Source organism: Pleurodeles waltl, chromosome 1_1 (genome assembly GCF_031143425.1).
Source record: "Pleurodeles waltl isolate 20211129_DDA chromosome 1_1, aPleWal1.hap1.20221129, whole genome shotgun sequence".
Taxonomy (NCBI): Eukaryota; Metazoa; Chordata; class Amphibia; order Caudata; family Salamandridae; genus Pleurodeles; species Pleurodeles waltl.
The window spans coordinates 505,473,999-505,490,845 of NC_090436.1; the positions used below are offsets into that span (position 1 = coordinate 505,473,999).

General features: G+C 42.2%; 1 protein-coding gene across 1 annotated transcript in view; it reads left to right on the plus strand.

The window, feature by feature from the left end:
- The window catches only part of ADGRV1 (adhesion G protein-coupled receptor V1), a 2,003,619-nt gene that overhangs the window by 164,308 nt on the left and 1,822,464 nt on the right, over positions 1-16,847 (plus strand). The window contains exons 4-6 of the mRNA XM_069225272.1: positions 4,397-4,492; positions 13,218-13,322; positions 15,934-16,047. Of these exons, the coding sequence (XP_069081373.1) occupies positions 4,397-4,492; positions 13,218-13,322; positions 15,934-16,047 (315 nt within the window). The remainder of the gene's footprint in view (positions 1-4,396; positions 4,493-13,217; positions 13,323-15,933; positions 16,048-16,847) is intronic.

The following is a 16,847-nucleotide window of genomic DNA, read 5'->3' on the forward strand; positions in this document are numbered from 1 at the left end:
GCACTGCCTCGGTAACACATCAGCCAGAATGAATCTAATATTAAAAAATAATAATGAAAAAACCCTCAATGTAGAGTAAAACTTTCAATACCAAAAAATTTCGGTCAAACAGGTATGTTGCTCACCCAAATATCAGATTTCAATATTGTGCTATTAAAATATTGGACTACCAAAATAGCATGACGGTGAGTACATATAGATACACGTCGATTCTTTATTCTTAGCTACACATCCTTACGCCTTCAGATAATATATTTCCGTACTAAGGAAGGACGGTACCTTCCATGGACCCCTGGTCTTCCAGGGCGGATGCTGGCAATACAAATGCTCAAGTTTATGAGAGACGCGGCTGTGGAAGGTTGGATGCCTATGCCATGGGGCCAGACAGGAAGTGAGGGATGCCCGTGGCATAGGGCCGGGCGCTCTTACTCCAGCTGCAAGCCTCTGCGAGGTGATCCCCGCGCTGGAGGAGCGACGGGCAGGTCGTTCCCCCATCACTGACAAGAAATACGTGCGTACAAAGAGCCTTATTCTCACTGTCCTTATATGTGGCCGCCAACTTCACACTGCTGGGGCCAATAGCTACGCAGAAGCAATCTTCAGGCACGCTGCGGTGAGTGAAAGCAGCCCATGCGTCAACGGTGCTGTTTAAAGTATACAAGACCTTTGACGATTCTTTCATTTTACTTGCCACTGTACCGCACTTCAGCACCTAATTAAGAGTTATTCGTGCCACAGTTGTGCTGCACCAAGGCCCATGACTTTTGAACACACAAACACAATTAATTTGTACATACACAATCAATGTAAAGTTACGATGTGTGTGCTACAAGGTGTGTCGCGGTGCTTTCGACATCTTGTCTTCAGTGGATGAATGCATCCATTGTAAGGGCAAACTGTGCAAAGCTCTGGTGACAGGTCCCTATCACCAAGGTTCCACTCCGCCTATGATTGTTCTAAGGTCGATAACAATTTCACCATCAACTTGATAGATATCTGTTATCAGTGTCAGTTCGCCAGTTGGCAGGTTGAAGGGTGTTAGGTCATGTTTTGTGTTTTGTAATGTTTACGTATGTTATCATCATCATACACTTACGTTGACGTTCGCCGTGTAGGGCCCATGCAGAGTTTCCCTTACAAGTCTACAAGAAGCAGCAGTGTCGTAAAGCTACATGCAGTAGGATGCAAATCTGTGGTGTCCAGGATTGCTAGAAAGCAATTAATACTGTTATCTGGATTTCTGTTTGTGGTTACAACCTCGCCATTTTTGTGATGGAGAATTTCATCAAATGTTTGTAAAACAAAAGTTGTAGCTCAGCACCAGGATCCCAACATAAACGAAGTTGGGAAATCCAAGGTGACCATGGCACTTAAGGAAGTTTGGGAAGGAAAATATTGACCACTACTGTATTTAGGTTGAGTACATTCACTTTTATAAATCCATTTCAAGTAGCCTCTATATATTATTCTTGAAATGTAAAAGGATAGTGTATTATGGTGAAAACTCAGTCCTATGTCCTTTATCTTGGCATCAATTTGCCTAACAGCAAATATCAAGACACTGAAAACAGCTGACTGAAGCAATCTCGTGAAATATGCCAATGAGAGTTATTTCTTTCGGCCCCTCGCTAATCTCTCTTCCACTTGGTTCCCAAGAGTGAGCCCGTAGCCTAGAGGCAATTTTTTAAAGCAAAAAATGGTTAAAAAAAATTCCAGGGTAGACGCCAATGCTGAAAATTATTGTTTCTGTCTTAACCAAATAACGTTTTACATTTTTTAAATTAAAGTATACAGGACATCATCCCGACATCATCCCGATTATTTTCAGAAAGAAAAATGGAAGTACTCCAGGGGCCAGGCTTACATTTCCCCACCCGCCAAAATAAAGTAACATAATGGGGAGCCGTGGCCAATAGTCCAAGGGAGCCGTGGGTTGAAAAAGTTTGGGAGCCACTGCTTTAGACAGTCCCACAAAGGGCTGTGCCCTGCATATCCTGATGGGTCTTCCTGGGCTAGCGGTTTGGGAGGAACTGACAATTGCACTTGAATAGGGCTGTGCCTGTCCTTACATAAAGAAGTCTCAATGGGTCAGGGCAGGAAAGACAGTGTCTTGTGCACTACAAAGACTTTCCTTTGAAGTTTGCCTACTTCAAAGGTAGAAATGAGTTTAAGTATTGGACCTCTGAGATCACAACTTTGGAATCCTTCTGTGCTAAAGACATTCTGCCTGGAAGAAGAGCTGGATGATGTAGGAGGGACTGCCACTCTATCAGTTGCTTTGCTGTGCTGGCCTGCTGTTTGCTGCTTCTGTCGTGGGAGTGAAAGGGCTGCACTATTCTTTCTACATTCTGCTTGCTAAGGTTCTCCAAGGACTTGAATTGAGCTTGTCTTATGTTCAGGAGTCTCAGGGGCATCAAAGACTTCATCTGCCAGTGCCTGGGCTCTTCTGCTGAGAGTCCTGACTTGCAGCGGTGCCTACTCCAGTTCCTGGGCCGTTGTAAGTGTAACCTCCTGAACTGAGGGAGAAAATCCATGCACCGACGTACTGTGGCAGAAAAATCGACACAGAGCCTGTCCAGCGGCTGGAGAATCAATGCAGCGCCTATCTCACTGCTGTAGAATCAATGCAACACCAGTTTCCCCGCAGCTCCATCAAACAGCATGTCTGGACTTTCAATGCATCATCCCCAGGGCGTCAATTTCTCATCGACCTCCACTCCACAGTAAGCAACTGAGGTTGGGTGTCTGGAAATCAGTGCATTGCCTTTCCTGCGAGGAAAGAATCACTGCATCACCTCCCCTGCTGGTAAGTAACTGACGCATCACCTCTCCTGCGAGGAAAGAATTTATGCATCACCTACCCTGCGTAGTATGGAACCGGCGCATTGCTTTGCTTTTCGGCGCCTCACCTTCCCGGCAGCGTGCATTGTGCTAAAAAGGTACAATCACTGATTCCAATGGATTAAGACACACTTCAACCTTTAAAAAGTGATCTCTTTACTTGTGAATATTGGATTTTTGTTGTTTGGGTCTTGTTTCATTCAGATAAACATTGCCTGTTTTTATGAACATTTGTGGAGACTTTTGTGGTGTTTTAACTGTGTTACTGTGTTACTGTGTGTGTGTGTGTGTGTGTGTGTGTGTATGTGTACAAATACGTTACACATTGCCTCTGAGATAAGGCTGACTGCTCGTGCCAAGCTACTAAGAGAGTGAGCAGGGGTTATCCTAGCTGTGTGGCTGCCTTACCCTGACTAGACTGAGGGTTCCTACTTGAACAAGGTGCAAATCACTGCCAATTAGAACATTGGAATGTTGGCAGCTCCATTGAAAACAATGGAGTGCTCCGGGCTTTTACTGGGCGGTTAAAGCCCGCAGCGCCAACATTCAAATCTTCTTTGTTCATAGCAGCAGCTGTGAACAAAGCCTCACGGAGCCTGAGGGGATTTTAATCCCCTTCGGTTCCGTGAAGCCTTTGTTTATTTATGAGAACATTCTGCCCTCTAATGGCAGAATGTTCTAATAGCCTTAGAACCCGCCGTAGTGGGCTCTACCAGCTATTAAAGGCCCTCTCCCTTGTTAAAAGCCCTCACCTTCGGTTCGGGTCTTTAACGCGGGAGTGGGCCTTTAATAGCCGGTAGAGCCCACTACGGCAGGTTCTAAGGCTATATTAGAGACCCCATTTCTAGCACCAGTCATGCCCTCTTTCCCTCTGGTGCTTCTGCAGGGATTCTCTGTGACTCACATTCTGAGGGTAAATTACAAACTGGTCTTAAAATGTGTAAAACCCTCAATATATGTGGGTAATTAAGAAAGTTGCCTTTTCTGCTCAACAATTAAAGCTGCAGGTCTGACCTATCAGTGAAAATTATTACCTTGTCCAATTCTTGCTGAAAGCTTAAGGTACATTCAAGATAGTAAATTGAAGCAATGGGCTATTTTCCTAGAGTTTAGATTTAAACAGGGCATTTGTTATACTGTTTTCACCTCCCTGCATACCTCTCATGACTCAATGTGCGTTGTGAGGAGACAATAACACATCCATGTTTCATAATGAGGATCAGAGCTTGTGTGAAAATTTCATCCGTGTTGACAATGATGGAGAAGGAAACTTCATTTTCTAGCTTGATTGCATGCTTTATGTCTTACCCCCTATTGCTATGGAGTCATTATAAGGCTGTCGAATTAAGATTAATGGAGGCCAGGGTCTGTCGCGGATTCTTTGTTTCCCACCAGAAATTATTCTATGGAATTTGAATCAGATATGTGAGACTGGTCTTGAGTTACAATGAATGACACCCCTGCCCCTGTTTCCGTGGGCTTGTGTTATGCATTTGAATAAAATTATACTTGCATCTTACTTGATGGTGAATTTTCACCCTTTCATCTCTTCTAGAATCCATCACCCAGCACGAAGCTTGGAGCTCCAAGGTCTGCCACCATCACAATCTTATCCAACGACAACGCTTTCGGGGTTATTTCCTTCAATATGGTACAATTTTAATCTTTTCCTCTTTGCTTCATGAATGGAAGATGTGGGCGAACTATTACAGTTAACTATAACGTTTGAATCCTATTTTTTCTGCACCTACATTAAAATTATGTGAATAAAATTGAGCTGCTGCTGTAAATGCTGAGAATGTTTCAGTCAATGGTGTTTCTGGGTGGGAAGTGAACAACTCCGTATTTCATAGGGCTGCGAGGGAAGGGTTTTCTTTTTATCAATAAAATAATAAACGTATACAGTTTTGTTAAATGCACAAAACCATCCGCAGATTTTCCAGATTCACATATGCAATTCGAGAGCAGGAGGCGGTGGAATTAATTCTGAGTTATTTGATTCTGCTTGCAGAGGTACTCCTGGTGTTGTATCCATGAATTAATGTGTGGGCGCAGCAGGGGTCCGGACGCTCGTTTCCTGCTAAATCTACAAAGCCTTGGCTAACCTGGTGCGAGTTAGTGGATGAGCTAGAAACAACGCACCTTGGAAACGAAGAGTGGCAAACAGCACTTCATGTAGCTCGTACACTAACTTGTAGGGTTTCCAAGTTGGTGCATACACTAAATTCAGCACAGTTTCAAAGTCTCCTTCGTGAGCGGGTGCATGGGCACAGGACAGGATAATGATGCGGCCGAGGGTTTTCCGTGAATGGCAACGAACGAAGTTGAAAAATCTATGCAAATCCTATCTGTAAATATACACTGTAGATTTCTAACTTTTCCCTGGGCCTCCGTATATCGGGACGAGATTGAGAATGTTTTCTGCATTTACAGAGGAATTTCAGTGATATTATTAATGTATATTTTCCATTTATTTTCCATTCAGTCTACTGATGTGTCTAGGTTTGCCAGTCTTTTATAATATTCACATTTATCCCTATATTTGTAAGTACAAGAGTAATTAACAAACACTGGCAACGCCAATAGGTCTGGCCTTAATAGGCATGTAAACAGACATTCCCAAGTAATATTTACACATTTTGCATGCACAAATGCTGTTTATCAAATAAAGCCTGTCCTGTCCTGTTGGTTTTGCCAATACTTGGAAAAGGTATCAAAATGGAGTAGTGTCTACATATAATGTATAGATGAGATCAATACAGGAACTTGACACACAGCATGATGACTGAGTGTACTTTTAAAATGTAAAATAGTGCCCCAGTGGAAGCTCTTTCTGGAAGATGCAGTGGTCCAGCACAAAGCGAATATTCATGAAGAAAGAAAGTAATCCTCTTCTGAGTAGAGCCTTGGGCCAATCAAGATAGTTTTTCAAGTTTTTGTTTGTTAGCATATTTGATAAAACATTATCATAATACACTTTACAATATAGGGTTAAAACAGACACAATGTAAAAAGAACAAATAATCACTCAGCTCATAAATGAAAAACCTGGTGATCCCTTGTTTTCAAAATCTAAAACCACAACTAATATCCGCTGCAACTATAATATAGCACAACTATTATACACAGAATCTAAAACTTACTTACAATCCTGATTAAAAAGCACTGAGAGTCAACGAGTATTCTAGCTGGATCCAGCAAATAGAGTGACTATTAAAAACTGATTTATCCAAACGTTTTTTCTCGTTGTTACTCCGGGCCAAGTGCATAAATAGTGTCTGGCACACTCTTTATCCAACCTGCATAGGCGACAGAAAGAAGTTGAGGCATCAAGCTCCATATACCTGTTATACTTTTGTCTGCATAATGAAAACAATATCCTAAAAACTGATTGCAGACGTTTTGAGGCATGGCCACTTTAAAAAACCTCTCAGGTTGGGGCGGAGGTAAGTAGAGGCCTCAATTAGGCCTAATTTAGTCCAATGTAAGGAACAATATTATGTAGCAAAACTGTTTAATTTAGTGCTTCTTTTAAACTCATTAGTGGACAAAGACACTTGAGCCCAAAGTTCTTCTAGTCCATAATTAGTTATTAGCTTCTTGAGAAATATAGCCGCTATTCCTCACGGATTGGAAGACATCTCATGCCACAATAATGATCAAATAGAATCCCCAGGGTCTACATTAACCTTGCATATATTGTGACAATAAAGAGCAGATTCACCACATAGGTTGCAAATGGATATTTGATCAAATTCTAAGTGCAAGATCTCTAGGAGTACCTTGATGGAATCTCAATTAACTTCTCAAAAGAGAGGCCTCAATTTAATCATAGCCATTATTTCATTTATTTCCATGCGTAAAACTGCAAAGAAAAGTTTGAAAAATCTTAGCATTAAAACATTTAAAATTGCTGAATAAGAAACCACATTGTTTCATAAGACATAATTTTACTCCAGCTTTTACCTTAGAAATTTTTGCTCATAAAGAAGACAACTATGCCGCACACAACAGGTTAGCAGATAAGGAGTCACCCAACTTGTCAAAACGTTTTGATATTTTCTAAGCTGGTGCCCTCGACTTTCCTTACGAACTTGCAAGAGCGGCTTCAAAAAGTCATGAGTAATGTTTAGTTAGATTCATTTTTAGAAATTTTTTCTTACAATGTAGGCACTTAGGGCCAGATGTATGAAGAATCCACTTTGCGATTCTCGAATACGATTTCTAAGAAATCGCTATTTCTTATTCGCAAAATGGTATTATCATATTTGCGATTCGGTAATAGCGATTTCTTAAAAATCGCAAATGCTATTACCGAATCGCAAATAGCGATTCTGAGCCCATTCGCTCCTATGGGCCTGCAGGCCCATATTTGTGATTTTCTTGTATTTCCCAAATTGTGAATTCCTAACTGGAATTCGCAATTCAGGAAATGCAAAACCCCAGGGTGCTTGGGGCCTAAGGCCCCCTCTGCTGCACTCCAAGAAATATTTCAGGACATGTAAGGCGCACACATGCCAAAGGGGCATGTTTGCGTTATATGTCGATTTTAAAAATGCATTTTTAAAATTGCACATGGTTACCATCAAGTTTTACTTGGTGGTAACTGCAATTTCTTAATGCCCAATTCGCATTAAGAAACAGCTTGATACATGTGCTTACGAAATCGCAAAAATAAGGATTCCTTATTTGCGATTTCTTATTTAGAGAATCGCAATTTGCGATTCTCTAAATGGGCTCGCAATTTTAAGGAATCGCTATTTTAGCGATTCATTAAAATTGCATAGCGAATGCCTTTCATACATACTGAAAGGCATTTTTGCATTCGCAAATGGCAATTCACACTGTTTGCGAATGCAAAAATGCTTGATACATCTGGCCCTTAAAGTCCAGAAAGAATTGAGGCTTATTGGAATCTTACCCAGTAATATTAACTAATTTGTATATGCAGTGATAGCATTTTTATGGCCCCCACTTTTTTGAATAAAAAATCTGATGAATAAATATTACGTTGTTGTGGTTTGCTGGTCCAAGCTTCTTTTATCCTCATTTTGTTGAGGGTGAAGGCGACCCAGCATAGCTTATATTTGCCTTGGTGCCCTGTTTACCTTTAGGAATGAGTCGTATAGATAGTTGTTTGCTGTCAAGGATCTCCTCAACTCCCATTTATTCGAGCAATTGGTTTATATATGGGAGTTGGCTGATTTGCCTAGAGCAGGTCTCATGCTGGCCCTTTCACCTTACTCCACATGATCAGCAAGGAATGTTGTATCCTACAATGTGTTTTAGTGCAAACGCTGCAGGCTCAGTGCTGGTGTATTAAACATAGCTTTACTTTGCATAAAGTGGCCCTCTGGTTACACAAATGTCTTAGACAAATAGAAAACCCTGCTCAAGTTTGTTTCTGTTTTTGTGTAGGCACCACAGTTTTTAGATGTTATGATGGTCTAAGGCTCTTTAGTTTATGTCTTCAGAGGTTTTGATGTCCTTTCTTTAGAGCAGCACAAACCTTTTGCAGTGATAATCCTGTATAATATCCTCACATGACCCTCTCCCTCCTCACTTATTCTTTCTCAGCATCTGAAATATGAGACCATGTGCATAGCTATGTTGTGCTTGTGGACTCTGGTTTACACCAACAAGTTACAAATACCAGGATGAAAGCCAAGCAGTGCAACAGTGCGCTATTCTGTTTACATAACACAAGATTACAATTACAGATGAAGGGATGTATACTTATTTGCCTAGATTCTCATGAAAAGTATCAGTCAGCACGGATGGTCTGCTGCCTCTCCTGTCTTACCTACTTTTGACACTGCAGACTGCCTAACTAGTTTACATTTTCATATTCAGTTGTGGTGGGAATCGCTATCCCTGGTGGATCTTTACGTTGTTGATGGGTTACTTTCAAAGGATACTTACAGGGGAGTGGGACTGCAGATACAGTATGAGGTTCAAATGTCCTGTTGGGAGTTCTCCCTACTGTTCTTCATAACAGATACTTCTAGTATTTGAAGTATTTGGGGGAGGGATTTCATACTCTGTCCAGCTCATTTGCACCAACCAGAAACAGTTTGCGGGGTACTCCGACACGACAATGTAAAGTATAAAAAATCAGGTCGGGACGCTCATGCTCCAGTGACATGAGTGACAGTGGCAGTGACAGTGACAGTGACAGTGCTCATGCTCATGACATCCCACAGCAATTCCCTCCATGAAAGAGGCCAGGCCCGGCTTGTGACCTGTAACGTGAACAGCAATCTAAATTAAGTAAAAAGAGAGATGGTACTAAAGGCAGGTAGATGATTTAACCCTGATATACTTCTGCTCCAAGAAACCTGTCCATTGTGTGACCTCTGACCCTTCTTACCCTGATCAGGATTCTCACAAGTGTTCAATGCAGGCTTCACCCGGGACACCTGTGGAGTGGTCATCTTGCTCGGTTCTACAATTCCTTGAAAATAACACAAGTCTAGCTGGACAATTGCGGTAGATATGTGGCAGTCTCTGGCCAGTGATATGGTCTACACATCTCCTTCGTTAGAGTATGAGCCCCTCCCCGCTAACTGCAAAATTCTTTCATACTTTGGGAGAGGTTCTAATGCAGGTCCCCAAGGACCATAACTCAGACATACTACTCAGGGGCTCATAAAGTGCTCACCGACTCCATTACTTTATACTTCCCACCTCTGAATTCTCTCGGATAGTAGACATGAAAATACAGGCCAGAAGACTGTCTTATCTCTCTCCAGTCGAGCTCAATATGGAGCTCGCCCATCACAGACTGGCTCAGGGAGGCTCCTCAACACATGGTTACTTAAAGACCCACGCATTAGAGACCACCTCCCGGAGGAAATAGGACATTATGCAACACAGTAAAAGGTCTGTCACCTTCCCTGGAATACTGTGGGAAGCACTCAAAGCCACACTGAGAGGAGTCATCATCAGTTACCAAACTGGGGCAAAGCGGAACGGCCGCAAGAAGGTCTCAGAGTGGGAAATCCAGCTACTAGAGCTAGAAAGGCAATAAGCAGAGACCCAAGATGTGGCCCTCCTTAGAATTATAATACATACCCAATCGTCAATGTGACAGACACTCCTAGATAAGTCAAGACTGGTGTGGCTCATGATGCAGAGCCCCATCTACGAGTGGACCAGCACAACTCTCTATCATCTAGGCTCAGCTGCTGCTGTGCGCTCATTCGTATGCCCATTAGTAGACAAAGCAGGTAACAGCATCAACGATGAACCCTTGATAGCAGCTGAATTTGCTGCTTATTATGGCAAGCACTATTCTACAACCCAGAGACCCTCTCATTCAGACACATCATCTTTCCTGGTGGATCTGACAACCCGCTTACTAAACTTTAAAGAGAGTCTACCCTGGAAGAACTGAGAAAAATCATAACCCAACTTCAATTGGGTAAAACTCTGGAGCCGAGTAGGTTGTCTTTAGAATTTGTAAAGGCATGCTGCAACCAACTGGTTCCAGCACTAGTGGATATGCTCTTTGAGGCACTTCAGTAGGCCAGCTGCCACCTGACCTGCGATTGGCAGATATCGCTGTGACTTCCAAACCTGGTCTGCCCCAACCCGCTGCTCTTCCTCCTCCCTACATATCCAAGAAGTGAATATCTGGGCGAAGGCCCTAGCCAGTCGACTGCTGACATTAGTGCAATCCCTGATCCATTCCAACCATACTGGATTTATGCCCATTTGGGCTACACAGCACAACTTCCGAAGGATCCAGAATGCCATGGCCTTAGCAAACAAGAAACTGGGGGAGAAGGCACTGCTTCTAGTTGACTTCCGTAAGGCTTTCGACTCAGTGGAGTGGCCATATTATTTTGCTCTCCCCACCATAATGAACTTTGGATAAAGATATATTCAGCTTAGCCAAATTACTGTATACTAATCTCATGGCCAGAATCAGGATGGGGGTCTCAATATCTCAAGCCTTCCCCATACAACAGGGCAAGCAGCAAGGGTGCCCCTGCTACTCTTTGCGCTGGCCAACAAGCCTTTGGCTGAGTGGATCCAAGTAGACGCACAGATGCAAGGTCTTGAGTGGAATCCAGACATATCAGAGGAGATCTCACTGTATGCAGATAATTTGCTTAGTTACCTGTCAGACCCACTCCAGTCAGGCCTGAGTGCTTTTTCCGATCCTGCAAATCTTCGGAAAATACTCCACACTGCACATCAACATTACTAAATTCTCTTTGTATTAGATGGGGGAGGGTCCGACTGTACCCATTGACCTGGGCCACAGACCTGAGAATACATACAGAAGCCTTCTAATACCTGAAATGTTCATCACAGAGGATAGTAGGAAGGTTTGGAAGGGCAACCTACACCCCATCTTAACAAACTACGTAAAGACTTTGACTTCTGATTCACACTCCCACTCTCACTAATGGGCAGATCTGTAATCTACAAGATGGTCAGACTCTCCCGTCTATTATATCAGTTACAAATCTACCCATACCTTGTTTGCAAGGCTTGCTTCTTGCACCTGAACAAGCCGCTGAGGCACTCTTTTTTGGGAAACAACAACCTCCTAGAATCGCACATACTAAATGCTATAAGTCAACCTTTGATGGTAGCTTGGCTGCACAAGACAGTCTCTCATACAATAAGGTTGCTCATTTAGTGGTACTGAACAAGTGGTGGTTTAGTGGTGAGGACACCCTTGCCTACACCTCAGAGAGATGGGCCATGCAGAGAATCCTGATCACTCATTACCGATCAGGAGGGTCTCTCCCACCAAGGCTTCATACAGTGACGGGGGTAGACTTCCAAATGTGGCGAGACACACTCTGTAAACTGGGTTGGCACAGGTGCCTTACCAGAGAAATCCAACTATGGAATGGGTGCTGGCTGCCACAGGTGACATCCCTGTATAGCTTCAAAGAGTGGGACCTAATTGGTTTCACCACTCTGGGAGAGATTATGATAGGAACGATCATCAGGCCATCTCAAGCTTACAGATGGAGTACAAGCTTCACAAAACCCAATTTTTCCGATATCTAGGGATCAGACACTCACTTCTACCCTACACCTCTAAGCTGAGGGAGCTTCCAGAATTCAGTCCAATGGAAGCGTGGGTGCTACTCAACTTTCCCAGCCACTAAAAACTGTCCTTTATATATGTAACTGATCATACACACGCCAGACTCTTTTCCAGACTTATGAGCCACTAGGAAGAGAGACCTTTACCAGATAGACAGCAGTGATTGTCAAGAAGCCCTGAGCTCTCCCAGAGATGCAGCCATAGCTGCTCAATTCTATTTCATAAAACTTTAATACATATATAAAGCCTACCTCACACGCTTCAGACTATGGTGCATAGGTGTGATCACCTTGTTGCTGTCTATGCTGTTCAACCCACTGCAGAGACTTTCTACAAACAATCTGGCTGCCTGGCACTTAAGTCCTTTTGGGCAGGAGTCCTGACCTGTCTGGACAGAGTCTTAAGTTGGCCACAGGCTTGCGACCCTAGACTCACGCTGCTACACATGTCATACAACATTGAGAGCAACAGGTACAAAAGAGCTTTACTGTGGATAGGACTAGCCAAGAGAAACATAGCAGACGCTTGAAGTCGGTGGCAGCTCCAGAACGAGAGGAAGGGAAGGCAGGCCTAAACAGATGAATGACCCTGAAAAGGCCAATTTACTCAGCCAGGGGCTGCCCCCAGAAACATGGGAAGGTCAGGAGAGATTGGACCTGACACTGCGGGATCACACTTGACACATAGACGAATCGATACCAACCTCTGGATATAGAAGTGCACATCTATGGAACAAATTAAGTAAGCCTAAAGATCGGTGTACTTGGTGAGGGGTAGGAACGGGAAGCAACCAGAGCAGCAATGTAACGACATTGTGGCAGGGCCATTCGAGATACCTCAATGTGCTCTGTTACCCTTATACTATTTGGGTGGAAGAGGGGCACAGAACTGTATTGTTTTACTTTCCTGGGCAGTATTTTTTAAAATGTAAACTCAGTCAAAATGCCAGTAAAATATGTCCTAAAACCAAAAAAGTATCTGTCCGGTGGAGAAGTACCCAGCTCTCATATATTAATGGACAGGATTTTAGCCAGTAGCAAGTAGTTCTAAAATACATCGAGTGGCATTGCAGTGTGTAGTTTGCCGCTACTGCACTTAAGTACAAGAACAATATTCCATGACATAGGCATCGATATCTCTTTTTCCAATGTAAATATTATCCACTGTACTCATTCGTTGGGTAATCCTTATGCTAACTGTATTAACTTGCTTGCCGGGGTTTTGCTCTCTCTATATATTAATTAATATTTTTCTTAGCTTTCTAATCATTTGCTAATTGCTGCTCCCTTCTGTTTTTCATTAGTCTTCCCTGATCACAGTAACAGAGGTCAGGGGCAGGAACCAGTCAGTGCCGATCACGTTAATTAGAGAGAAGGGAACTTATGGCACAGTGATTGTGACTTTAGAGGTAAGTTACGCTGTCTCTGTAAGTGCTTAATTAAATGTTTTTGTTACAACTGATTACAGCTTGCTATGGTTCAGCTTCTGAATCGATTTTTGGGCATCATCGTAACACTACAAGGTTCGTTAAAGGCAATCGCATTATGATTACATTGAGTTACACTCAATTCTAAAGTATCCAGTTGCTGGCTGGTGGGCTTTTGGACATCTAATAACATCTAGAAAAATATCAAGATAACCCCAGTTGACCTTCCAGCTGGGTGTTTGAGTGTACTAGAGTCTGTTCAATTTAATATTTCTAGTCAACCAGTTAAATTACCTATGTTTTCGTCTGCAATAATACATGATCCAAAGTCCAAAAAACCGTAAACTGCAACCGCACATAGAAACATTTACAATTGTACAGCTGAATTTTCCACCAGGAACTGCACTCCTGCAAGAAGCGACCAATGAGCGGAAAACAGTTATGGTGCGGCAACAAAATATTCTTGCTAGGCAAATCAAGCTGCATCCCTTGAATGATGTGTTGAATTACAACTACACAATCTTTCTAAACAATATTGGGAGGCATTTTCTCTGGACACTGCGGCAGTCAGTGGTTACTGCGCAGACTCCATGGTGGGTATTGTCGTTAACCGCAGATGTCCTTTGACCTGATTTTCTATTGTACTTTAGTCGGACGGTAAACTTATTTGCTTCTCCTGTAAACTTGTATTCTAAAGGGTAGCTGTTATGAGCGTTCTAGGCTTACTCGGTGGTAGTACCTTTGGAATTCAGATATGGTTTGACACAGTAATCATAAACAATCCATACAATGAATGTCCAACCTGAGTTATACCCTTTAAAACGAATAAGCCTTCGCACATATACTAAAAATAGAGGTAATACAAATAAATAAGAGATTATGAAGCCGAATAATGCTCAAACAGTTTATAACATGTACATAGAAAAACACTATATTTCAGAACAATATGCAGGTCTATTGGACAATGTTAGTCTCTGGGCCATAAGCCTAAAAAGTACTATATCGAATATTACAATTTTATCAAGTGTGTTGCTTTATGGTATTGTAATCATTATTAGCCGTGTCTGCCTTTTGTGCCCAGTTGCTCAGCTTCCATTGGGGCAAGGGTATACAAATCAATGGGTTTAAGCACAGAGTGCTAAGAATCTGCCAAAATGTCAATGCCTCAGATATCCTGAATACTCATAAATTCACTATCCAAATCTGAATTGTGTTCACAATTTACCAAGTAGATCTTTATTATTGAGTAAACCGAAATAGGTCACAAAGTCAAGTTCTCATGTCAAACCAAGAGCTTAACAGTGTGTCATTAGTTGGTGAATTTAGATGCTGCATACAGTTTCAACTGAACTTTAAAGCCAGTGTTCTGGAAGGGTGGATAATGGTTTTGCTATTAATTAAACACTCAAGGGACGGCCCTCATCATTTCTATTACTTAATGTCTAATATGTCTTGAACTGCTGGACATAGTGGAAGTGTTTTGGTGCCTAGGGCAATCATGGCTCATTGGGCGCCCACGGGTTTCACTGTTTACCACCATTAATTGGGGTCTAGGATTTAGGATGAAGTCCTATTGCCCCCTTAACCTATTGTCCCTCTGGAAATATATGACCGAGAGATGGTTCAAATTGTTCTAGATTCAAGGAGACCACCCTCTGTGTTAATAGAGGGCATCCTTATATCCCTCATAGTCTTAGAGTGAATAAGAGGTCACATGGGTTCTCACAAAGTCATGGGGACACAGTGTTGAAATGTTCAGGCAGTTGTGCTACTTGTAGAAAGCTGGTTCTTTGGCTTATCTAAGGCACATTCTCTCGTCTTCAGGTCATCATTGCTCCAGTTGTTCAAAGGGCACGACAGCATCAACGGATGGGGACACAATAACTTCTGAAGTCTTATGAAGTTGATGGTCCTTCATCCCTGTCAGCTGATGCTACAGAGCTTTAAAAGTCCAAACAAACACCAAGAACTTGTCAGGGCATTGTCAGTAATCCAAAGCCAGTCTAAAGGTTGGTCCTGGTTCAAAATCCCCAACTCTAACCAATCAGTGCTGTGACATCTTCCTAGCCACTTATACAAAGCAGGGGAGAGTCAGGCACCAACATGTCAAAGGAGAGACAAGCAAGACATTCCAAGTGTAGTTTCTCAGGTTTTAGACTGTTACCAGTACACAACAAAGGTGGGGGACCATGGATGTCATCAAGGAAGTATATATTAAGGGGCAGGATAGCCATGGCAATCAGAGTCCGCTAGCTCTGGGCAGATCTGAAGGTACAGATGCCAGTAGAGTAAAACAGGTTTTGTTCATTCCTTCTTTTTCCAGTAGAGCTTAGACTTGTCGATATGCCTCTGTGAGGACAAGGCTTTCACAAGCAAAGCAATACTTAGGATGTCACGGCCACAAAGGGAACGTGGAGCCAGTGTGCAGAATGCCAGCCATCTGGTGCACACACACACTTATAAGAGGTCACCACCACATGTAATATATCACTCATCACATAACCCTCTACATAAATATAGTTTTAGTACCTTCAGCCTTAAAGTTACTTAAATTGTTTCCTTTATAAGTAATGATTTCATAATTTATTTTCAGGTAGTAGATGGTCCAAACCCACCAGAGGAAGACATCAGACCAGTGAGAGATAACATTACCTTTCCCCCAGGCAGATCTTTTCTTATTTATAATTTAACCGTTCTTGATGACCAGGTGAGGAGTATTTTTGAGTATTTCCTATGAATATGATGTTGATTCTTTTTTCCCTGAAATGTGGTAACCGTTACTTAAGAACGCATGTATACCCTAAATGTACCTTACTTAAACAAAAATAACAACTGGAAGAAGTATCATTATTTGTTTTTATTTATTTAAATTGGTAAATTGGAAGATGTTTTTAGAAGATGTGTTCTAATAGTAGAAACTACTAGTAGAGACATGGGATTTCATATGCAAATTAGTGTACAGCTTTAAAGTGGCCGACATCTTCCCAGAACAGTTTCAGAATGTGGCCCTCCCATTATTGAGTCAAAGCCTAAAGCTCTCAATTGTGGCATCCCTCAGAATTCCCTTTGTCCTTGCTCCTGTTTAACATCTGTATGTGGCCCTTGGCTCAACTTTTAACATTGGCAGGGGGTACGTTTTACATGTATTTAGGAGACACCCAATTGATCTTTGGGTTTACGCCTGACCTTTCTATCACTCTATCACTTGCTCAAACTCTCTACCTGGTTTGGTGGTGAATGTCCAAGAATTCCCTGAAACTTAGCATTTATTGTGATGCCAAGCTTATCTTCAGTCCCCATGTCATGATAAATTACACCTTATCACTTCAAGTTGGTTCTTATTTTATATAGATTTATTAGTATAAAGGACAGACTGGTACACACTATACAGAGTACTCTCAGAGTCTGATTAACCATGACCCTTCAAATTCCACCACCTCGTCAGACCATTCAACATTACAACATTACACCACTCATCTTTAATATTTCAATGTTCTGTAACATAAC